General features: G+C 45.5%; 1 protein-coding gene across 1 annotated transcript in view; it reads left to right on the top strand.

Annotated features, from left to right (window-relative positions):
* The first annotated feature begins 817 nt into the window (after positions 1–817).
* The window catches only part of SH3KBP1 (SH3 domain containing kinase binding protein 1), a 513,036-nt gene continuing 489,779 nt past the window's right edge, over positions 818–24,074 (top strand). The window contains exon 1 of the mRNA XM_030202268.1: positions 818–1,099. Within this exon, the coding sequence (XP_030058128.1) occupies positions 1,096–1,099 (4 nt within the window). The 5' untranslated portion in view covers positions 818–1,095. The remainder of the gene's footprint in view (positions 1,100–24,074) is intronic.

Below are 24,074 nucleotides of genomic sequence, written 5' to 3' on the forward strand. Positions count from 1 at the left end.
GCGGCACCCCCTCAGCGGTGTGCACCCGGGGCGGACCGCCCCCACCTAGGAACGCCACTGTACGTAGGTCATTATCGCCCAGATTCTTTACCACTAGGTCAATGGCTGACGGTAAGGTCTCAGACCCAAAATGGGGGTGTGGCAATTTTGATTTTGCCACACGTCCATTTTCAGCAAAAAAAGAGGCCTTTTTTACAGGCATGCTAAAAAATGGATCGGCGTGCGCCCGAAATCCCGCAAGCCATTTTTCAGTGCGCCTTTGTAAAGGGACCCCAGAGGCAGTTAAGTGCCAACTCCGTCCCCAGAGCGATTGCCCACAAAATAGCCGGTTTTCAGTTTAGAGGTCTGTGCTGATATTCAGCCTTTAGATTGTAAGCTCTCTTGAGCAGGGACTGTCCTTCCCCATGTTTAAACTTGTACAGCGCTGCGTAACCCTTGTAGCGCTATAGAAATGCTAAGTAGTAGTAGTAGCAGCAGCAAACCCTACTGAATATCAGCGGGTAGCCCGAAATAACCAGCTAGGAGGAATGGCAGGTTAAATCAGTTTGACTATCTCCCCTCCCCCCCCCCCCCAACTGTAGCAAAACACAGGCTGTGCACAAAAGCTATGAAATAAACTGCACACCTGGCTTCTAACTTGTAAAAGTTACAGTCAAACGAGGCCAGACAAAAGCGCGAAACAGCAGCACAACAGAGACAACAAGCCAAACAGCTGGCTGTGCCGCCGCGCGCCAGCCAGCCAGCGAGCGCGCGCAGTCTCGCGAGGCTTACGAGGAGGAGGAGGAGTGCGCGTGCAGGCAGGCCGGGCGCTGTGTGTGTGTGTGACAGTGTGAGTGAGTGAGCTGCTGCGCCGGCAAGGAGAGCGCGTGCCCTGTCGCACCTGGCGAGCTCCGGCCCCGGGGCGCGAGACTCTCCCTTGGTGGCGGCTGCAGTGGCGACGGAGCAGACGCGTCCCAGACATCTCCTCGCCGGCGGAGCAGGGACAGGACGCGGCGGCAGCCCCTGCTCCGAGCCATCGTCGCCTTCCTTCCTTCCCTCCCCTCGGAAAGTTTCCGCTCGTGTCCGCCCCCGAGGAGAGAGCGCCGCCGAACATAAATGGGTGAGTGAGTGGCGCGCTCGCCCCCTTCTCCTCAGCAACTTTTCTGCCCTTCCCCCCTTCTCCCATCCCGGTCCTCCCGCTGCTTTGCTAGCCCAGAGCCGGAGAAGATGAGTGGCCGCCGCGTCCCCCTCCCTTTCTCTGGGGTTTCTGGAGAAGCGAGGGCGAGTGACAGCTCCCTTGGCCACTAGCCCTCGAGTCCCAGAGGCCTGATGAAGAAATGCCCCGGTCTCTTTGGAACGTGTGAGGGGGTCGTTTGCTGCTAACCCCCCTGACCTCCAGCTGGGCTACCAAACGCGGAGGTGGCAGTGCCACAGTAAATGCCAAGGGGGGGGGGCTTCATTCAAGTTGGTGGCGGAGCCCTAGGCGCTGCCTAGCCCTAGAATGCGCTGTCCTCCTTTTCCTGCTGCAAGACTTGTGGTTTCGGAGGGGTTGGCCTGGTGGTTCTGTCCGAGGTTACCGATGAAGCGATTCATTGTCTAGTGGCAGATTTTTGTATTGGTGGGGGTGGGGGATTGATTGAGGAGAAGCCGTGCCAGGCGGTGCCTAGATGGGATGACAGATCTTTAAATACGAGTGAATGATGCATAATAATGTCATGGAAGTCAGATGCCCACGCTGCAGGCGACTTCATAGTGCTGCACACATGGAGATTTCTTATTGCAGTTGCAAGCGCGACCTGGGTGCTATAATCTGTATGAAAATAACTCATTGCATTGTAGCACTTCGGAGAGACGAGTTGCCCCCTAGCCAGCTTTACAGTCTGAGCTTTGGAACTGTTCAGTCGTCGTCAAAGTGATGTTGAGCAAATAGAAACGAGAGCGCTCGATCGCAAGACAACGGTAGCCAGGAAGCTAAAGTATTAACAGCGATTCTGCACTGTAGCTTGGTGTGGTGCAAAAAAGATCACAGTAAATATGTGACTGATTTTAAAGAACGCAAGAACAACCAATATACGTTTTCTACCTAGGACCTCTGACCGAGGATCTCGCCCAGCTGGCTCCCAGCAGTATTTTTGCAGTGGCTGGGAGAGAAGGGGATGTCATGATAGAACTGGCTTTTGCCAATTTCTGCCTATTAATGTCATTGGTATCGGGTTAGGCTTCACTTGCATTTGCACTGGTGCCTGCTTCATTATACTCTACCCATTTTATAAGAGGTAAGGGTTCACCTAGTAATTCTGCCTTACCAGTTTGTGCTGCTAATGTGGATGTGCTGTTTTGTGCAGAAACACCCACTCTCTGTTCCTCCCCATGACACGCCCCCTCCAGTAAAAAATATTTTTTAGTGCCGGGAATAGAGCGCACTAACTGTTAGTGCAGGGGCACCTGAGCAAATCACGTGGTAAGCCATTTTAAGCTGCGTTGCACTTTATTCATTTTTGGATTTTGCTCACATCTTTTTCAGTAGTAGCTCAAGGTGACCTACATTTACGTTCAGGTGCACTGGGTATTTCTCTGTCCCTGGAGGACTCACAATCGTAGTGCCCTGTTTACTAAGCCGCGCTGTAGGCATGCAAACGTTTTAGCATTAGCGTGCACTAAAACGTTAGCGTCCCTACAGCACGGGTTAGTAAACAGGGTACTGAGTTTGTGCCTGAGGCAATGGAGGGTTAAATGACTTTCCCAAGATCACAAGGAGCAGCAGTGGGATTTGAACCGGCCACCTCTGGAGGTGCTCTAACCACTATGCCACTCCTCCACTAGCAACATTCTGTGTAGAATGTCAAATAGTAGTAACAGAATCTCAAATACTACCAACATTCCATGTAGAATCTCAAAGAGTAGCAACATTCCATGTAGAATCTGAAATATTTATTTATTTAGACTTTGCTCACACCTTTTTCAGTAGTAGCTCAAGGTGAGTTACATTCAGGTACTCTGGATATTTCTCTGTCCCAGGAGGGCTCACAATCTAACTTTGTACCTGGGGCCATGAAGGGTTAAGTGACTTGCCCAAGATCGCAAGGAGCAGCAGCAGGATTTGAACCGGGCACCTCCTCCACTCCACGTGTTGGCGCATAACGCCGCTTAGTGAAAGGACCCCTAAATTTGATAAGTAGTACTCAAGGCTGTTCAGAATGATGTGGCTTGCCTAAGGTCATAAGGGGCATTAGAGGGACAGGGGGGTTTGAACGCTGGATTTTTCTGGTTGTCAGCCTGCTCTAACCACTGGGCTTTGACTCCATTCACACAAATAATTTTTAACGTTTTGCTCCAGCTCTTGATGGTTGCCATATAAATGGAAAGACACATATTTTAACATCTGCAGTCCCGTTGTTAGAACAGGTATTCAAATTTATGCTAAATAGTATTTAATAATTTTTAATTCCCTTCTACCATCTATGCTTTTGGTTGTTCTCTTACATATTTTTTTGAAAGACACTTACCCCCTAATTGTATAAAAGTCGCCAAAAAATTGCGCATGCCCAATTTGCCTGCACAATTTAATTGAATAATGAACTAATTAGCACCAATTGGCTTTTTAACAAGCAATTATGGGCACTAATTAAATTGGCATTAACGCACGTAAATTTATTTGTCTGATCCGTGCTTAAGATTTACACGCGATCTGAAAAAAGGGGGCACAGAAATGGGAAGGTCACGGGCATAACGGGGGGGGGGGCATTCCTAAAATTAACACGCATTGTTATAGAATAATGGGATTAAGCACTGATGTTTGCACCACATATCAGTTGGTGCAAATGGCCGCTCCTAAAGTTAACAAACCAACAAAGAGGAGGAAAAGGATCTCATGAAGCCGTGAGAAACAAAACAAACCAGTGAGGTAAGTCCAAGGAGGATAAAAAAAGATGCTTTATTGAGAAAATGTAAAAACAACCTGACGGCCGTGTTTCAGCCCGAAGGCCTGCCTAAGGGGTCTTGATTAATCTACATAAAAAACGGATATAAACAGATATAAACATATATAGTATATCTATTAAATTAATAACTAGTGAACATAATGTGACACATAGATAATTAGAGCCATTATAACTATCTCTCTATATAAAACGCACCGCCAACGTTCTATGAGGCAAAGTTACCCAGCATTCCAAGTTAAGTTGTCATGGTCCAGATCAGTTTTCCACCATGAGTGCTTGCCCCGCCCTCGCGTCACAACGTGATGACGTACAGGGCGGGGCTATGACACTCAACGAATCCCCAGTTCCACCGCCCTCCGACGCTCCACCCCCCCGACACACACCGACATACAGCGACCTACGCAGACCCTCCACCCCCCCCCCCCCCACGGAGTGCCGTCCGAACAACTGATCCGCCGCGATAACCACGGAGGGTAAGTCCAACAATGAGGGGAGGGGGATGGTAAGGAAAGCGCCTTGCTAGCGCCCGTTTTATTGGCCTCAGAAAAGGGCCTTTCTTACTAGTATAGTTATACTAAATACATAGTTAAGTAGTAAAATGGGTTATACAGTGGAGCATGCTGATTAAGAAACATATATAAATACATGATGTAACACTGAGGTTTGAAACTACTGGCATGCAAGTACATAATAATGTATGAAATGAAACAAAATAATATAGAACATATGACTTCGAGGGCGGCGGACCTATCAGAGGTGCGAGGGCGGGGCTGAGAGAGATGGTGACAGACTGACAAATCTGACGAACCTTACGAACCCTTCACTTCAGTGAAACCACGGAGTCAGCTTCAGAACGTTGGAGGTGCTTTTTATTACACTACACAGCTCCCTAATTTTGCAGTTAAACATCGCAGGGTGGCTGGGGGGGGGGGGGGGGGGGAGAGGGGGGGGCAACGACCCTGGAAATGGGAGGGAGGGAGGGAGAGAGGGGGGCAACGACCCTGGAACTGGGTGGGTGGGAGGGAGGTGACCCTGGAACAGGGAGGGAGGGGGAGAGGGCCGACCCTGGAACAGGTAGGGAGGGGGGCGGGGCCACCCTGGAACAGGGAGGGAGGGGGGGGGGCCCTGGCACACACTCTCATTCTCAGACACACACTCTCACACCCAGTCTCTCTGTCACACACACTCACACATTCACTCTCTCTCTATCACACATTCACTCTGTAAAACACACACACTCCGAGGAAAACCTTGCTAGCGCCCGTTTCATTTGTGTCAGAAACGGGCCTTTTTCCCTAGTAAAACATATTGAATGCAGTTAAATTGGTGAAATTTAAACATATAATCACATGATATAGTATTTGATTTTTCAATACAAGCAATTTGAATTTAGAAAATAGCATCGAGTGAGCCACGTTATGTACAATTCTGGGACTTATAATTAAGCAATTTGAAATAATAATGAAATTTGAAAAAACATACAATTAAAACACATAAAATAAAATAAGTGCTGTGTGATAACCAAAAATGATAACCGGACTGCGAATGTTTGAGAAACAGATAAATAATTGTAAATATCAATTCTACTGATACCTCTGATGTTGTAAAGTAAGGCTTGATAACAGAATATACTATATATGTTTATATCTGTTTCTATCCGTTTTTTTATCTAGATTAATCAAGACCCCTGAGCCAGACCTTCGGGCCGAAACACGGCCGTGTCGGGTCAATTTTACGTTTTCTCATTAAAGCATCTTTGTTATCCTCCTTGGACTTACCTCACTGGTTTGTTTTGTTTCGCGCCTAAAGTTAGGCACAATTCTGGGCATAAGCGCTATTCAATAAACCATGCCTAGCTTTAAGCCCGGTTTATAGAGTGGAGCTGTTTTTTTGGCGCCCTATGTAGAATCTAGACCGTTTTAAATGTAGCCGTTTTTGTTCTTTTGTAATTCTGGCGTGTGCATTAAAGTTTTGAAAATTTAAATTTTTTTTTAGGGCCGTTTACCAAGTACCGTATAAAATTAGTGTGCATGTGGAAGAAGGTTTTGTTGTGCGATAAGACCAGAGTGGAACTCGTTGTTTTAGCATAAAATAACAAACACGGTGCATCATGCTGCAGCGCCAGCACCACGCATAAGGCAAAAGAAGTTGGTGGTAAGATGTAGTGGGAATACTTTGCAGCAGCAGGGGTAGGGAGACTTGTGAAGAGCAAGATGATGCAAAGTACAGGAAGATCCTGGAGGGAAATTTGTTCAAGTCGGCCGCAGACCTAGGACCGAGGAGAAAGGTTCACGTTTTTAGAGGCGAATGATACTAAGCAGAAAGCAAAAGAGAGAAAGTGGGCTCAGCAAGAAGAAAGTAAATGTCCTCAAGTGGCCTGTCTAAATTCCAGACCTGAATCCAATAGAAGATCCATGACAAAGCTTCAGTATTGCAGTCCGTGGATGATCCCCGGCCAACCTGCAAGAACCTGAGCTATTCTGCTTAGAAAACATGAGCGAACACTGCACCGTCTTGCTGTGCAAAGTTGGTGGGCATGTATCCCAAGTGATTTACGGCAGTTACTGCTGCAGCAGGGATTTGCATCAAGTGCTGAGTCAAGGGTTGTGAAGACTTATAAATCCGTATTTTTTTTTTGGTTTTATATTTTTAATTATTTTCTGAATATTTCTAGAATTGTTCTGTCACACCGAAAGCATTGAACATGTTATATAGCTAGTGAAAGAAACACCTACTGTAATGCATTTCGATTTTTTTTTTTTCATATAGCACAATGAGAGAAACAGAAGGATGCGAAGACTTTTTTTTTTTGCAAGACACTGTATATGCATAGTCCTTTCAGTTCATACAGGCCCCTTCCTCATTCCTTTCTGGCTGTTTTTTTTTTTTTTTTACAGCTATTTCCTGTCTCTTTTTGAAAGATACTTTAATTTGCTTCCAGCGAAGTATGTTATGCAAATATAGAAGACTTTGCTTGCCCTGTACAATTTACTATATATATATATAGCAGAATATTAGGCAATTAGATATGTGTTTATATTCCATAATGTATTTTTTTGCAAGTGGGCTGGATGTGTAACTGTATATTTCCAGTGGTGGAAGTTCAGTTTGTTTCCCCACGAATCCAACTTTTCTTCTAGGTTTTTGATGTGGCTGTTTAGCATATTGTAGACATATGTGGATACTGAGAGTGGAGGAGTGGCCTAGTGGTTAGGGTGGTGGACTTTGGTCTTGGGGAACTGAGGAACTGAGTTCGATTCCCACTTCAGGCACAGGCAGCTCCTTGTGACTCTGGGCAAGTCACTTTACCCTCCATTGCCCCATGTAAGCCGCATTGAGCCTGCCATGAGTGGGAAAGCGCAGGGTACAAATGTAACAAAAATAAAATAGATACTATCGGAGATTCTACATGGAATGTTGCTATTCCACTAGCACCATTCCATGTAGAAGGCTCCTGCAGGACATCAGACTCACGGAAGCAGAAGCCTGCGCGGCCACATTGGTGACCTGCAAGGGCCGACTTCTACATGGAATGCTGCTAGTGGAATAGCAACATTCCATGTACAATCTCAAATAGTAGCAACAGTGGAGGAGTGGCCTAGTGGTTAGGGTGGTGGACTTTGGTCCTGAGGAACTGAGTTCAATTCCCACTTCAGGCACAGGCAGCTCCTTGTGACTCTGGGCAAGTCACTTAACCCTCCATTGCCCCATGTAAGCCGCATTGAGCCTGCCATGAGTGGGAAAGCGCGGGGCACAAATATAAAAAAAATAATAAATAAATAATGACATTTTGTTGCTTTTTCCGACTAGTCTGTATTCTCTTTCCACCCAACATTGCAAGGTTGCCTTTCCGCAGTACAGAAATGGCTTTTCGATCATAGGATGGCTCTGTATAAGGAAAAAAAAGTAGCCTGTTGGTTTACTGGAGGAAGCCCTAGTTGAACAGCAGCTCTAAATGTGTTTTGAGACTTATATTGTTCCAATCCCTTCCTTCCATTACTTAGGTGTTAGTTTAGATTCTCACTTGACATTTTCACCACACATATCTAATGCATGTAAAACTGATTTTCTTTTCAAGCCTTAGGCAGTTGCACTTAGTTAGGAAGTACTTCGATCATAATGCATTTCATTCACTCGTCTTGCCATTACTAATTTCTAGATTCGATTATTGAAATACTAGTAAAACATGCCCGTTTCTGGAGCAAATGAAACGGGCGCTAGCAAGGTTTTCCTCCCGAACCCCCCCCCTCCCTACCCACCCGTTCGGCGTTGTGAAGCCACTGACCGCCATTGCTCTGCACCTCATCAACGCACGCCACCTTCATCTCCTGAGTCGTGAAGCCACTGACGCCATTGCTCCGCCCTCGCTCTGTGACGCCATTGCTCCGCCCTCGACGTCATCACGTTTGACGCGAGGGCGGGGCCCAGAGACAGTGATTTCGGTGGCTTCACCACCACGAACCCTTCGAACCCGAAGGAAGTGCCCGAAGGAAGTGACACTGACGTCAGTGTCCTCAGAACGTTGAGGGTGAGTTTTATTATATAGGATTGTTTATCTAGGTTCCCCATACTATGTGCTAAGGTGACGTCAAACATTACAAAACACTGCTATCAGGCTATTCTGTCATACTAACCTTTATTCCTGAAATATCACTGACTTCCTATTGGTCAAAGAATTATTCATAAACTTTTAACCCTTTAAAGCTTTCTGGATAGGTTTTCTGCAAAATGTATCTAACCTTACTATTCCTTACTCGCCCATTTCGATCCTTAAATGATTTTTGTTTGGTCCTTCCCAATCTTAAACGAGCCATTCTTGAATCCACTTAGCATTGTGCCTTTGGCTGCTCCTTTCTATTGGAGCTCCCTCCTTCGCGATATCAGAGCCAAATCCTCATTTAAAAATTTAAACCGGCCATAAAGACTGATAACCTTAGCATGGAAGTGCTTCGTATGTACCTAACCCACCCATCCCCCTCCCACATCCTCTAACGTTTGCATGCAAAAGTAATTAGTGCTAAAGTTACAGAGTATTGACTGAATAGTTAAATGCATAACTGCAAATTAGTGCAAATTAACTGTAATTATAGCCAATTACCAATGACAATTAGTGCCTAATTTAACAATTAAGATACGTGTGTAACTGGAAGTATTGTGTAACCTGCATGTGCAATTTTGCATGCTCACCTCGGGATTCTATATATTGCGCTATGGCGCTCAGAAATCAAAGCGTATTCCATAACAATGCACATGAGTTAATTAGTTAACAAGCTAATCAGCGCTGATGATTGGATGTGAACCAATTATCAGCACTAATTGGCATTAATTAGAATTTACGTGCACTACTTGCTTAAGCATATTCTGTAACGTGAGGTTAGTTGAAAAGTGGGCATGGTTATGGGCGTGGAATGGGTGGGTCATGGGCATTTCTAAAATCTATCCACATTGTTATAGTATACAAGTGCTCTGTGCCTAATTTAGGTGTTGGGATTTACAGCAGGTTTTACTTCGCGCAATTCACCTCAACTAAATTTAGTTGCTTGGACGGGCACCAGGGCCGCCGAGAGACTAGGCCGGGCCCGGGACAAGGTCGCCCCCCGTCGCTCCCCTCGCCGCTGCAGTCCGCGGTCTCACCTGCCTGCCTCCATGGCTCCGGGTCCCCTTCATTCAAAGCGGGAGTCACAGATCGCGTCTCTTCTGGCCTTCCCTCCCTGTGTCCCGCCCTCGTCTGAGGTAACTTCCGGTTTCCGCGAGGGCGGTACACAGGGAGGGAAGGCCAGAAGAGAGACGATCTGCGACTGCCGCTTTGAATGAAGGGGGCCCGGAGCCTTGGAGGCATTCAGGTGAGACCGGGGACTGCAGCGCCAGTGGCCTGACCCCGGCGCAGGGCCCCCCTTGGAGGCCCGGGCCCGGGGAATTTTGCCCCCCTGCCCCCCCTCTCGGCTACCCTGACGGGCACTCAGCGTATTCTATAAACCGTGTGGAAATTTAGGCTTATTCTATAAAGTATGCCTACATTAAATTGTATTTTATAAAACTTGATTTGATTTCTGTGCGGAAATCTCAGCGCGATATGTAGAATCTAGTCCTCAGTGTAAAAATGGGCACGGAATATTATAGAGATGGGGGTTGATGCTATAAGGAGCTACCTAGTTTTAGGTGGTAACAACATGCGAGAAAAGAGATTTACCCAGTGAACGGGGTTCCCGGGGAGGAGTGTAGGGAGAGATGAGAGTGGAGAGGTACTGAGGAGCAGCAGAGTGAAGGCACTTATAGGTCAATAAGAGGAGTACGAACTGTATGCAGAAACGGATAGGAAGCCAGTGAAGTGACTTGAAGAGAGGGCTAATATGAGCACTGCAACACTGATGGAATAAAATCGTGCAGCAGAAGTTTGAACAGATTGAAGGGGAGAGAGATGGCTTAGTGGGAGACCTGTGAGAAGCAAGTTGCAAAGTACACACCATCAAATTTTTTTTGTTTGTTACATTTGTACCCCGCGCTTTCCCACTCATGAGTGGGAAAGCGCGGGGTACAAATGTAACAAACAAAAAAAATTTGATGGTGTGTACTTTGCAACTTGCTTCTCACAGGTCTCCCACTAAGCAATCTCATGGCAGGCTCAATGCGGCTTACATGGGGCAATGGAGGGTTAAGTGACTTGCCCAGAGTCACAAGGAGCTGCCTGTGCCTGAAGTGGGAATCGAACTCAGTTCCTCAGTTCCCCAGGACCAAAGTCCACCACCCTAACCACTAGGCAACTCCTCCACTCCATTGCAGCATGTACTTTGAAAGTAATCAGTATTCTATAAGAGGCCACTTACGAACATAAATGACTAGAATACCATCATTATCTGCACCCTTCTCCTCCACCACTAACTCCAGACTCCGTTCCTTTTATCTTGCTGCACCATATGCCTGGAATAGATACGAGCATAATGGCACTGGTGGAATATTAACTTGATTTTTACCTGAGAATTTCAAAAAGACACGTGTGTGTTTGTATAAAATAGGCTTGCAGATCCAGCGTACAAATGCTGGTGTACGAATATACACCTGTGTGCATACATTGTATTTTTTTTTTCTGTTACACTCAAAACTATGCCCTTGGGAGCACCTATATGGGGATTGCCTAAAAGTAGGCGCACCGTTTCCATGTGTTTACTTGTTATGTGCACAGTTTTCTAAAAGCCCTTTTCTGTGTGTTACTGGAAAGAGTTAAATAAGATTACTCCCACAATGTGTTTAACAACTGGGGTAAGAGAAGGCCCCAAAATTTATTTATAAGGGTGGTGCATTTTGCATTGATTGTCATAGCTATGTAGAGGTTGCTGGCATATGTTAGAACAGAGCTTCCCAAACTGGGGGATAGGACCCCAAATTCGGTCACTAGCTGGGTGGGTTTTCCATAGGTGCATCATTATTCTGAACTTGTGGGTGGGAGAGGTCACACAATTTTTATTTGGCCAAAAAAGATTTCTAAGCACTGTGCTTAGAAGGAAGATAGTCGTTGCTTCTTTCTGCCGTTAATTGATCATGTGCTTCTGGAATTCCCTTAACTGTCACACAATAAATCCAACAGTTCTACTGCCCTTTTAGCTTCTAATAAGTATACATTTGCATGACTTAAGATAAGGGGGCCAATGCCTCATGAGAGCCTATTTCTATAATGGCATCTGTGCACCCAGATTCCATTATAGTATACTAGTATAGCCTAGATTCCATTATAGAATACTAGTGTAGCTTAGACTCTATTATAGAATACTATTATAGAATACTAGCGTAGCTTAGATTCTATTATAGAATACTAGTGTAACCTAGATTCTATTATAGAATACTAGCGTAGCTTGGAATTGGTGTGTCTAACATTTTCCCACCCACAGTTACTCCAGCCTTAGACCTGGCTTAACCATGGTCTCATAAATATGGCACACTATTCTGTACGTTGGGCACATAAATGGCAGCTCTACCCATGTGAATGGCTCCCTTGTGTTTTGTATGCTGTGCCACTTAAATGTAGCCTTCACTTAGGTGCTTGCTGCTATTTATGCGCTTAAGTGTACCTGCAAAAGTGTTTGCATTCTGTGAATTTATGTGCACAACTGGTGTGTAAACGCATCCAGTCATAGCATTGCCCTTCATGGCTTTCCCAAAGATGCAAAATGGGGACAACCTTTTAGTACACTTGCCCCCAGATTCTATATAGTTTGCCCAAATTTGGGCACAGATCTGTGCGTAAACTGTTATCGTTTAATTAATCAGTTGTTGGTGTTAACAAGCACTTCATTGGCAGTAATTAGGGCAGATCCATACATAACTCCTAAGCCCTATTCTGTAAATTTTATCCTCAGATTTCATAGCACATAACTTCAAAGGAGGTGTGGCCATGGGCGTCAAATTAGGCGTTATATTATAAAATATCTGCATTTGTGCTCCTAACTGCCTTCAGTTGGGCGTAAGCATTTACACCAGCCTTTGGCAGGTGTAAGTGCTCGCGTCCAAAATTAGGCGCAAACCCCCGGATTCTGTATGTTGTGCCTAGATTTCTGCGTGGAAATCCAAGCATATTCCATAACGGTGCACATAAACTAATTGGTTAACAAGCCAATCAGCGCTGTTAATTGGATGTTAAGCAATTATCAGCACTAATTGGCATTAATTAGAACTTGCATGCAGAACTCGTTAAGTGCATTTTATAACATGTTGCACGTAAATTCTAATGCGCGTTGTCTAAAAGGGGGCATGGTCATTGGCGTTCTGAAAATTTTCGTGCAGGGTTATGGAATAAACTTTCTCCACACCTAACTTAGGTGCCGGTATTTACACCAGGTTTTACTTGGTGTAATTCCTCATGACTAAATAGAGTCGCATGGCCGGGCGATAAGCGTATTCTGTAAACCATGCGGAAATGTTTTCTGTGGGATTTTCCAGGCGCCATATATAGAAACTAGCCCGAAATGCTTGTTAAGCTAGTATTCTGTAAAAGTGGTTCTGTACAAAGCCACCCTCTGTAGGATATCAGCTTAGGGCAGATCTTTCCAGCACCTAACTTTGGATATCATTTCTTGAATCCAACTCATGGCCTTTAGGAATTTGGTAGTACACGATTTTTTTCCTTGAATGTGTTATGTCAAATGTGTTCTTGTGAGTATAGTGACTGCGAGTGGTGCAGGATCGAGAGTGCTGCAAGTGATTTTATTCGTTTTATCTACAGAATAGCTAGAACACGTATGATAAATAATGTTGGAAAGGAATCACATTTACAGATGGTTAAAAACTATTCAGAATCAGGGCCGCCGAGAGACTGAGCCGGGCCCGGGCAGGACTGCTGCCACACCCCGCAGGATCACTGCTGCAACTGCAAATACCTTGGCTGGCGGGATCCTGAGGTCCCGCCAGCAGGTCTTCCTCCAGCGCTGCTCTTCACTCTGCCGTATGGCCTGCCCCTGTGGCTACTTTTTCTCTCATGTCGCATGTGCTCTGTTTCACCGAGCGTGCGCGGCCTGAGGGGGAATGCAGCTGCTTGGCAGGCAATGCGGCAGAGTGAAGAGCAGCGCTGGAGGAAGACCTCTTCTGTTGGCGGGGCCTGTATGAGACCCCTGCCGGCCAAACAGAGGCCCTGGCCCAAAGTTATGCTGTATCTGCTCTTCCCTAGCCTCCAAGGGGGGCCTGATCACCTGGGTCCCGTCAGGCGCAAGAGAGAGAGACACCTGCACCGGGCCCCCCTTGGAGGCCAGGGGAATTTTGTCCCCCCTGCAGCCCCCCCTTCGTGGCGGTCCTATTCAGAATTATATTTCCAATGGATTGTGAGGAATTGCAGGCGGATCTTACAAAACTTAGGTACTGGGCATTATGATAGGTGTGTTCAGACTGATGTCTGACTTTATATGCATCACTGATGTATACAGTAGGGTAAAGTCCCCCCCACCCCCAATTTATTTCACCTAAGCTGTTGACTGTCAGATAAGTTTGATTTTGTATTCAGACTAGTAAAAAATTGTTCTGTTTTGCCAGTCTGCTAAAGCAAGTGTGGCCTCTCCTCTTGTCCCTCTGTGCTTTCATGAGAATATCATGAGAATAATTTATTTTAAAAAAATCAAGCATCATAAAATGTTGCCTTTTCTGTTTTTAAAAATGAAGAAAATGTCTAGTGTAAAGCTTTTGCTGATTTGTTTCCCAGTGGTTTCTATTTTCTTCCTCTCTCTCTCTCTTTTTTTTTTTTTGAACAGACCTGTTGTTCAGTCTTTTCAGAAACCTTCATTGCACTGTGCACCCTTTCAGCTTTGCTCTGATCACTTATTTTTTTTTTTCCTGTTGCAGTTAATTATAAGCCTTTTTAGCAGAAATCAAGGATGGTGACAGGTTGAGGTTTGAACATTGCCTTTTTGTTCTTATCAGGACAGCATGAATGCTTTTGATGAAATTGTGCTCTTTGCTCCAGCCTAACCAGTTATCACAGGATTTAATTGAAAAGTAGTTAATGCTAAAATGCCAATTAAGGCAGTTGTTGCTCGAGGGGCCGCATGGTTAAGGAAGAGAAGATTAAAGTGGTGGCTGTGAGGTACACCTGAACAGGTGAGATGACATCTGTTCAATATCTAGGTACATTCCTGAATTCCAGAGACATAGGCAGCGGAACAGGGTGAACCACAGGGGCTATAGCCCTACCAATTTTTTTGCCCCACACAGCATCAGCAATTGGGCGAAGGGTAGCAGGGGTCCAGAGCTTGGTTTGGTTGGTCTTGTCAAACAGATGTTTTGCTAAGTAAGAAAATTAGCAAAATGAAATATTTATTTATATTTTGCTCACACCTTTTTCAGTAGTAGCTCAAGGTGAGTTACATTCAGGTACTCTGGATATTTCTCTGTCCCAGGAGGGCTCACAATCTAAGTTTGTACCTGAGGCAATGGAGGGTTAAGTGACTTGCCCAAGATCACAAGGAGCAGCAGTGGGATTTGAACCGGCCACCTCTGGATTGCAAGACCGGTGCTCTAACCACTAGGCCACTCCTCTACTCCGCTGCACTCCAAATAGTTGAATCGATCTGACAGGTAAAAGGGCTGCTTTACTAAAACTTAGGTTGTGCTAATAGAATTGTTGCATGCTAAATGCTAAGACATCCATCTTACACCTATGGGCATCGTAGCATTTAGCATGCACTAATTCCATTAGCATGTGCTAAGCTTTAGTAAAAGGGGCCCTAAGTCCTTATAATCAAATTCAGAAGAAAAAGTGGATCTTATCAAGGGCCCCTGATTCTAGGGCATTCATAAGTTGTAAATTTAGGTATTTGCACTAAACGTCTGTGTATGCCAGTGAGTTAGGGACAAGTAATCCACATAGGTGGATGAACAACGAAATCCCACAAATCAAAAAGACAAGAAAACAGGAGTGGGAAGTGGACCAGTGACTCCAGAGACGGACTGGAGGATAAAATGAGGAAACCTTTATTACAGACTCGACACAGATCCGTGTTTCAGCCGCAGGCCTGCCTCAGGAGTCTCTGTGAGATGTAGTCGAAAGGAATGTGTCTGAGAGATTGGGTGGTCTTGAAAAAGTCCCGAAGGTGTGCAATCTGAAAGATACGTGATTCAGCGTTATCACTGGAGCTCAGACGGGAAAGTGCGAAACATACAGCTCTTATGCCAGTGTGTTCACATTAGATTTTAGGCACACTTTCAGTTGCTTCCTTTTTTTTTTGTACATGTTGTTTATAATTAGAAATTAAAACTCGATAAACCATCTCTCGTTCCCTCCCTCTCCAAATGTTCTCCAGCAGACTCTCTCTGTTCTTCTCATCATTGGTCATTCTCTCTCTCTCCCCCCACACCATGCATGAGGGTCCACTTTGCTGCAGCAGTTCAAGGTCTTATGAAGGGGGGGGGGGGAAGAGTCTGTTCCTGCTCTGATGTCATCATGCCACAGCAGCAGCTGGTTGATGATGTCATTAGTTTGCTAATCGGAAGGACAATTTTCTAGGGGTTTCAGTTGTACCTGGAAAACCCATATTCCCCATTGGTAGTATTTTATTGAGTTTTTCCGGGGTTATAATAATAATTTTTTTAAAAATTAAAACTTAATTATATCTCTGAGGAAACACAATTTTTTTTTTTTTTTTTGGGGGGGGGGGAGTTATTTTTCAAACTGCTTTGGGGCCTTTTACCTGCTGATCTTTGCATCGGTTTTCAAAAAGACAGCATGAACATACATTAACTTTGAAACTTGTCCAAGTTACAAAGCCCCATGTGTGTGTGTGTTTGCACTTCTTTTTTTGTGTGTGGATAGATTTCCTATGGAAAGTCACTTCAAAACGCAATCTCTGCCTGTCCATTTTCCAATCCTATACAAAACATGTACTTCTCCTCTAAATGTAGGTAACGAACGTGTGCTATAGAACAACACACGTAATTTTATCTGTATTGAAGGGCTGAATTTTTCACTCAGTTCAGACACATACATTGCCAGTTTACTCATACATATATGGCTTCGAACTGTTCTACTTAGTCCCTGCACATTTGGGAATGTGACTGTGGTGCAAAGTACCTTAGTAGAAATGGAAGAAGGAAGTACATAAGTACATAAGTAGTGCCATACTGGGAAAGACCAAAGGTCCATCTAGCCCAGCATCCTGTCACCGACAGTGGCCAATCCAGGTCAAGGGCACCTGGCACGCTCCCCAAACGTAAAAACATTCCAGACAAGTTATACCTAAAAATGCGGAATTTTTCCAAGTCCATTTAATAGCGGTCTATGGACTTGTCCTTTAGGAATCTATCTAACCCCTTTTTAAACTCCGTCAAGCTAACCGCCCGTACCACGTTCTCCAGCAACGAATTCCAGAGTCTAATTACACGTTGGGTGAAGAAAAATTTTCTCCGATTCGTTTTAAATTTACCACACTGTAGCTTCAACTCATGCCCTCTAGTCCTAGTGACAACTGTGAGAGTCAGCAAGTCAAATGCTAAAAGCGCTCCAGTAGTGATACATTGTAACAAACCATACAATGGTGTGGAAACTAGATGAGCTTTGTAGCAACATAGAAACTTGAAAGAAGAGCAACAGGGCAGATGCTTCAGCCAATGGGTTTAAGTGGAACATGTCTCTTTTTTTTTTTTTTTTTAATGTATTTTTTATTTATTTACTAGTAAACAAAGGCCCGTTTCTAAGCGCAATGAAACGGGCGCTAGCAAGGGTTTCGTGGCTGCATGGCTCGTCGCGGTTTTACCTGGTTCGTGGCGTGCACCGCTGCTGTTTCCGTTGTAGCTCTGTGTGGGTGGCGGTTTTCGTGCCCCGCCCTCGACGTCATTGCGTTTTGACGCGAGGGCGGAGCAGAGCTACAGTGTGGAAATCCGGAGTTTGTGGCCTGAGTAGATCGTTGGAGGTGAGAATCTGCTCCGCCCTCAACGTCATAACGTTTGACGCGAGGGCGGGGCCCAGAGACTGTGATTTTCGTGGCTTCAGAGCTTCGAACATACGAACCTTGGCTTCAGTGACCTCAGCAGTCAATAGAACGTTGAGGGTGAGTTTTATATATATAGATTGCATTTGTATCCCACCTATTTGCAGGCTCAAAGTGGCTTACATAGTTTTGCTACACACAGTTAATCCTGGATGTCGGGTATAATTATTGTTGTGCAGAGATTAATTAGGAGGAAAAGTAGAGAGAAGAAGGAAGGAATTTAGTAGGTATATTAGGTGGATTAGTACAGTTCTGGGTTTTCATTGTAGGCTTTGTTGAAGAAATATGTAATTTAATATAGCTAATGAACAAGCCACTCTATGAACTAGGAATAGGTTGGATGAACAAACACTTAAGAATCGATATATAGGTAAAAGAAAAAAAATTTGATATTGTAGATCAGGTAATGTTTTAGGGAATGGGACAGGCTCAGCTATCTGACAATAGGGTGGCTAAACTGAATAGTAGGAATGTCTAGTAACCTGATTTGAGGGAGCTCCAATCTGTTGGTTCCTGAATAAGAGTTCTTGCCTGTAGGATCAGAGAGGGCTTAAAAATGGTGAAAACCCTGGGAAGTAGTGAATGAAGACTCATGGGCGCACTAGCGTATCATGTGGAGAACGTTCAGAACCTAGGCTGTCATCTTCCTATAGGTGGGTTGTGGGTGCAATAAAAGCATTTTTTTAAAGGGGTAGTGGGGATTTTGTTGTGTTGTAAAGCTTGCATGAGCTTATAATTTTATTTTTGTTACATTTGTACCCTGCGCTGTCCCACTCATGGCATGCTCAATGCAGCTTACATGGGGCAATGGAGGCCAGAGTCACAAGGAGCTGCCTGTACCTGAAGTGGGAATTGAACTCAGTTCCTCAGTTCCCCAGGACCAAAGTCCACCACCCTAACCACTAGGCCACTCCTCCACTTGTTCTGCTTTGTTTTGATTAAATTAATCTACATAGGTGGCATTAAATGAATGGTGTCACCTAGTGGCCAGACTTAAGGTCCATTTTAGCTGGATTCCAGAGGACCCGTGGTTTGTGGGTCTGGGCTGGGGACTGGCACTGCAATGACTGGGCTAAGTGAATTGGAAGGAGGATAAAGAAGAAGGAAACCCCTGGGCAGTTGCAGATGAAAAATCGTGAGGTCATAGCCCAGTAGGAGCCAGTTCCAACTGAGCTGAAATTCCTTAAGGAGCAGACCCATCACTTTAAAATATTGGTAATTTGACAATGGGTTCTGGGGAGCCACCTTCAATATATATCTGATAAGGGTGCTCTTGTCTTCCTGCAACAGAGCTGAAGACAGAGGATGACCCTGGGTAATGTTGCATGACTTTCTATACATGCATGTGTTGTGTGCTACAGGGCACAGATTCCATTAATTCACTGCAAGTGAGTGTGATCAACTTTACTACTACTACTTAGCATTTCTATAGCGCTACTAGATGTACGCAGCGCTGTACACTTGAACATGAAGAGACAGTCCCTGCTCGACAGAGCTTACAATTTAATTAGGACCGACAAACAGGACAAACAAGAGATAAGGGAATATTAAGGTGAGGATGATAAAATAAGGGTTCTGAACAAGTGAATAAGGGTTAGGAGTTAAAAGCAGCATCAAAAGGTGGGCTTTTAGGCTAGATTTGAAGGCGGTCAGAGATGGAGCTTGACGTACCAGCTCAGAAAGTTTATTCCAGGCATATGGTGCAGCAAGATAAAAGGAACGGAGTCTGGAGTTAGCAGTGGAGGAGAAGGGTGCAGATAAGAGAGATTTGCCCAGTGAACGGAGTTCCCGGGGAGGACTGTAAGGAGAGAGAAGAGTGGAAAGGTACTGAGGAGCTGCAGAGTGAATGCACTTGTAAGTCGATAAGAGGAGTTTGAACTGTATGCGGAAACGGATAGGGAGCCATTGAAGTGACTTGAGGAGAGGGCTAATATGAGCAAAGCGACACTGGCGGAATATAAGTTGTGCAGCAGAATTTTGAACAGATTGAAGAGGAGAGAGATGGCTAAGTGTGAGACCTGTAAGACGCAAGTTGCAATAGTCTAAGCGAGAGGTGATAAGTGTGTGGATAAGGGTTCTGGTAGTGTGCTCGGAAAGGAAAGGGCGAATTTTGGTGAGATTATAGAGAAAGAAACAACAGGTTTTAACAGTCTGATGAGATAGATTTAATAAATATTGGTCTGTGAAGGTGCCACCAGCCTCTTTGGTGTTTGTTCTACTACAGACTAGTACAGCTACCTCTCTGGTAATATCCTTCTAAGTGTTCTTTGCTTTCTTGCTAGAGGTATCTTAATTTCTGCAAAATTCAGTATTGGGCTCTCTTCCTTCTCTTTTTCACACTGCCTAGACCAAGGCAAGATGCACTAAACTAAACGAGCCTTTAACGAACAAGTTTTTAACCCTGGCATGTATTAAAGCCCAATTTCCGACGACGGTAGCAGCAAACGAAAACGGAATGCAGATGAGCAAATTGTGTAGAAACCCTATTGAAATGAGATGCATCAAAGTTTACCACTTGCCCTAATGCTGGAAAACTCCGGGAAAGCTAACGAGAGGTCTGTACCTCTCGTTAGGGCTGCCCGCCTTAAAAAAGTAAAATGTTAAAAAAAAAAAAAAAAAAAAATCATGGGGGGGGGGGGGGGGATAAAAACACTCGTCATGAGCATCCTTTACGGATGGCCTTGCCCCCCCTGCCCCGCCCGAGGTTGCCGCTGCTCCCCGCTCCCCCCTGCATTAAAAAATCAAAACTTTAGGCAGCCCCGGCCCCCCTCCCTTCCTCTCTTTCTCCTCAGCTCCGCCTCCCACCATCCTCCGCCCCCTTGCCCCACCCCCGCCGCCCCCCTGAGGTCATCGCCGCCGCTCCCCCCCTCCGTCTGAAACTGGGCCCGTGCAGCGCCTCTCACCTCTGTGTGAAGACGCTGCACAGCACGGGAAAGAACAGCTGATCGCATCGCATCGCATCTTCGGATGTCCCTCCGTTCCTCCTGGTCCCGCCCTCGTCTGACGTAAGTAACCTACTTATGTTAGACGAGGGCGGGACCAGGAGGGAACGGAGGGATGTCCGAAGATGCGATGCGATCAGCTGTTCTTCCCTGTGCTGTGCAGCGCCTTCACACAGAGGTGAGAGGCGCTGCACGGGCCCGGTTTCAGACGGGGGGGGGGGGGGGGGGGGGGGCGGGGCACGGGGGCGGAGGATGGCGGGAGCTGTTTTTTCTTAAAAAAAAAAGTAGGAAGGGAGGGAAGGAGGGGGGCCAGGGCTGCCTAAAAAAGTCACGCTTTTAATGCAAGGGGGGAGCGGGGAGCAGCGGCGACCTCGGGCGGGGTGGGGGGGGGGCAAGGCCGTCCATAAAGGATGTGTTTGTTTCTGGTTTTTTTTTTTTTTTACATTTGTGGCATGCGCAGAGCAGCCAGCATAACGCTTGGCTGCTCTGCGCATGCTTTACGGGCCAATTACCGACGGTTTTAACGAAGGGTTAGTGAATGCAAGTGAGCTGCAACGAGCAGCTCATTTGCGTTCCCTTTCCTTCGTGCATAGCCGTTCCGTACCGATTCGTTATGGAATTCGGTACGGAACGGCTCTAACGAGGACTTTTGTGCATCTTGCCCCAAGTCACTAAACTGGGTGTATCCAATTAGCTGTCTAATCTGTCTGAAGGTAGGATGCAAAGTACCGAAACAGCATGAAAAGAGAGCAGTGTTAATGATGGAGATAAAGAAATGAACAGGTAAACCAACAGTTGCTGAGCAATAAAGCATCTCCCCGAAGCTTATAAAAAGCTAGCATATCAATTAGGCCAAGTTTGCCCCCACTGCATCCATCTTAACACTTTTACTTTGCTATCAATTTTACATGTCAGTTTGCTATAATCCAATCAGCCCATTTCTTCCAGTGATTGACAGAATAATTTTGGAAACATCAAGACCATCCTTTTAATTCAGAAAAGTGCATACCTCAACCATGAAAGCCTTTAATCATGAAATGAAAGAACCATCTGGGAAATATTTGATTTTCCAGATTATAAGAATAGGCGTTTCATGCTTAAACCTCCAGATCATAGGGTTTTCTGCCGGTTTTAACAGGACCTTATTCATTCGTTTTCCTCTGATCAGCAGTCGGAACTGTAAGCATTCCCATGAAGTTAAGGAGATTAGAATTTATATTATATATTTACCTTTTGCGATCATGTAATTGTTATATTGTAAGCTTCAAAATGGACCTCACCAGTCTTTTTTTGGGGGGGGAGGGGGTGGGGTAGAACAGAGGGGAATGAAACCGACATCCCCAACTGCTTTCTCCTTCTCCTTTTAACTTCTAGCTCAATTCTATCCGGTGTTGATACCAACATTTCTCCTCTATTTTATATCTACTAGTAAAAAAGGCCCGTTTCTGGAACGAATGAAACGGGCGCTAGCAAGGTTTTCCTGGGAGTGTGTATGTTTGAGAGAGAGAGCCAGAGCGAATGTGCGGGTGTGTGACAGAGTGAGACTGTCTGTGTGACAGTGTGTGTGTGTGAGAATGAGAGTGTGTGACAGGGCCCCCTCCCCTGTTCCTAATGCCCCTCACCCCGTTCCCTCCCCTCCTTTTCCTCCTCCTTCCCACACTTTGGGTTCCTTAAGGCTTTCAAAAGTCTATGTACCCCCTTGGCCCTAACGCCCAGTATCCGGATACCCCACCGCTTTCCTCCTCACCCCTCCCCCAAGATGTAATACTTTCACGTACTTCATTTTTTAAAAAAAGTGTCCTATCTACCCTGTATACAAATGCCCGGCATTCAGATTGTGTTCCTCTCGTAAATTTTCATTTCTTTCATTCATTCAGAACTCCCCCCCCCCCAACACTTTTGGTTCCTTCAGTCTTTTAAAACTCTCCTATGTACCCTGTGTGCTAATGGCCAGCATACAGATTGTTCCCAAATGTTCATGTCTTTCAGTGGTTCAGAACTCCCCCCCTCCCCCCATTTAACACTTTCGGTTCCTTCAGTCTTTTAAAACTCTCCTATCAACCCTGTGTCCTAATGGCCAGCACTCAGATTGTTTTGCTTTGCCAAATTGTCTGCCACTGATGTCACTGAGGTCAGAGCATGCCTGCCTAGCAGACCACTTCCGGCAGGCACGGTCCCAAACACATCCTGTTGGAGGTGAGAATTATTATATAGGATTTTCCTGTTCCCCTAAATACCTAATCTAGTCATTGTAGTGACAGGCTGGGGCTGGGTACCAGGTCTTTTTCTGGAACCCTCCCATTGTGGCCCCTAAATCTGGCCACTAGATGATGTGAGAGAGAGAGAGTCCTGGTCCCTGTATGATATGCTGTTAATTCTGCTGCATCCCCAATTTTGGGCATTATCTTGTTGATTTTTAAGCTAAGAAGCTTACGAATGCTCTTGTGAGGTGAAATGCTTAATGAGGAGAAAAGACAGCAGGCAGTTTCTCTCCATATCCAGCATGTTTGTTATCCTCTCTCTCCAGCTGATAGGCTTCCAGCTTCCCAATGCTTCTTGAAGGGGCCTTTTTGTTAAATCACCATTGCAGAAGCCACCTGTACCATGGGACCTCGGTATAATCTGTCACAAAAATATCAAAAGTGTAGCATATACTGGCGCAAAGTTTAGGTAAATCTACTACTACTACTTAGCATTTCTAAAGCGCTACGAGGGTTACGCAGCGCTGTACAATTTAACATAGAAGGACAATCCCTGCTCAAAGAGCTTACAATCTAAAGGACACGTGAACAGTCAGTCCGATGGGGGCAGTCAAATTGGGGCAGTCTGGATTCACTGAACGGTAAGAGTTAGGTGCCGAACGCAGCATTGAAGAGGTGGGCTTTAAGCAAAGACTTGAAGACGGGCAGGGAGGGGGCTTGGCGTAAGGGCTCAGGAAGGTTGTTCCAAGCATAGGGTGAGGCGAGGCAGAATGAGCGGAGCCTGGAGTTGGCGGTGGTGGAGAAGGGTAATGAGAGGAGGGATTTGTCCTGTGAACGGAGGTTTCGGGCGGGAACGTAAGGGGAGATGAGGGTAGAGAGGTAGTGAGGGGCAGCAGACTGAGTGCATTTGTAGGTAAGAAGGAGAAGCTTGAACTGAATGCAGTATCCGATTGGAAGCCAGTGAAGTGACCTGAGGAGAGGGGTGATATGAGTATATCGGTTCTGGCGGAATATAAGACGTGCAGCAGAGTTCTGAACAGATTAAAGGGGGGATAGGTGGCTAAGTGAGAAACCGGTGAGGAGTAAGTTGCAGTAGTCAAGGCAAGAGGTAATGAGAGCGTGGACGAGAGTTTGGGTGGTGTGTTCAGAGAGGAAAGGGCGAATTTTGCTGATGTTAAAGAGGAAGAAGTGACAGGTCTTCGCTATCTGCTGGATATGCGCAGAGTAGGAGAGGGAGGAGTCAAAGATGACTCCGAGGTTGCGGGCAGATGAGACGGGGAGGATGAGGGTGTTATCAACTGAGATAGAAAGTGGAGGAAGAGGAGAAGTGGGTTTTGTAGACTAGACTAGCAACAATATGTGTTTAAAGGACAAAGAGACCTCAGAAACCCTTAGGATGAACATCCTTGGGTACGACCAGCATTGACTTAACTGGTATCCTGTTTCTATCATCGGACTCAAAACTCCTTTTTTATTTATTTTTGCCTTGTCTCCATTTACTGTGCATCAAAATTTCATAAAGCAATTAGGTGATATAAAGAGCCAAAAAGC

The sequence above is a fragment of the Microcaecilia unicolor genome, chromosome 4, assembly GCF_901765095.1.
Source record: "Microcaecilia unicolor chromosome 4, aMicUni1.1, whole genome shotgun sequence".
NCBI classification, from domain to species: Eukaryota; Metazoa; Chordata; class Amphibia; order Gymnophiona; family Siphonopidae; genus Microcaecilia; species Microcaecilia unicolor.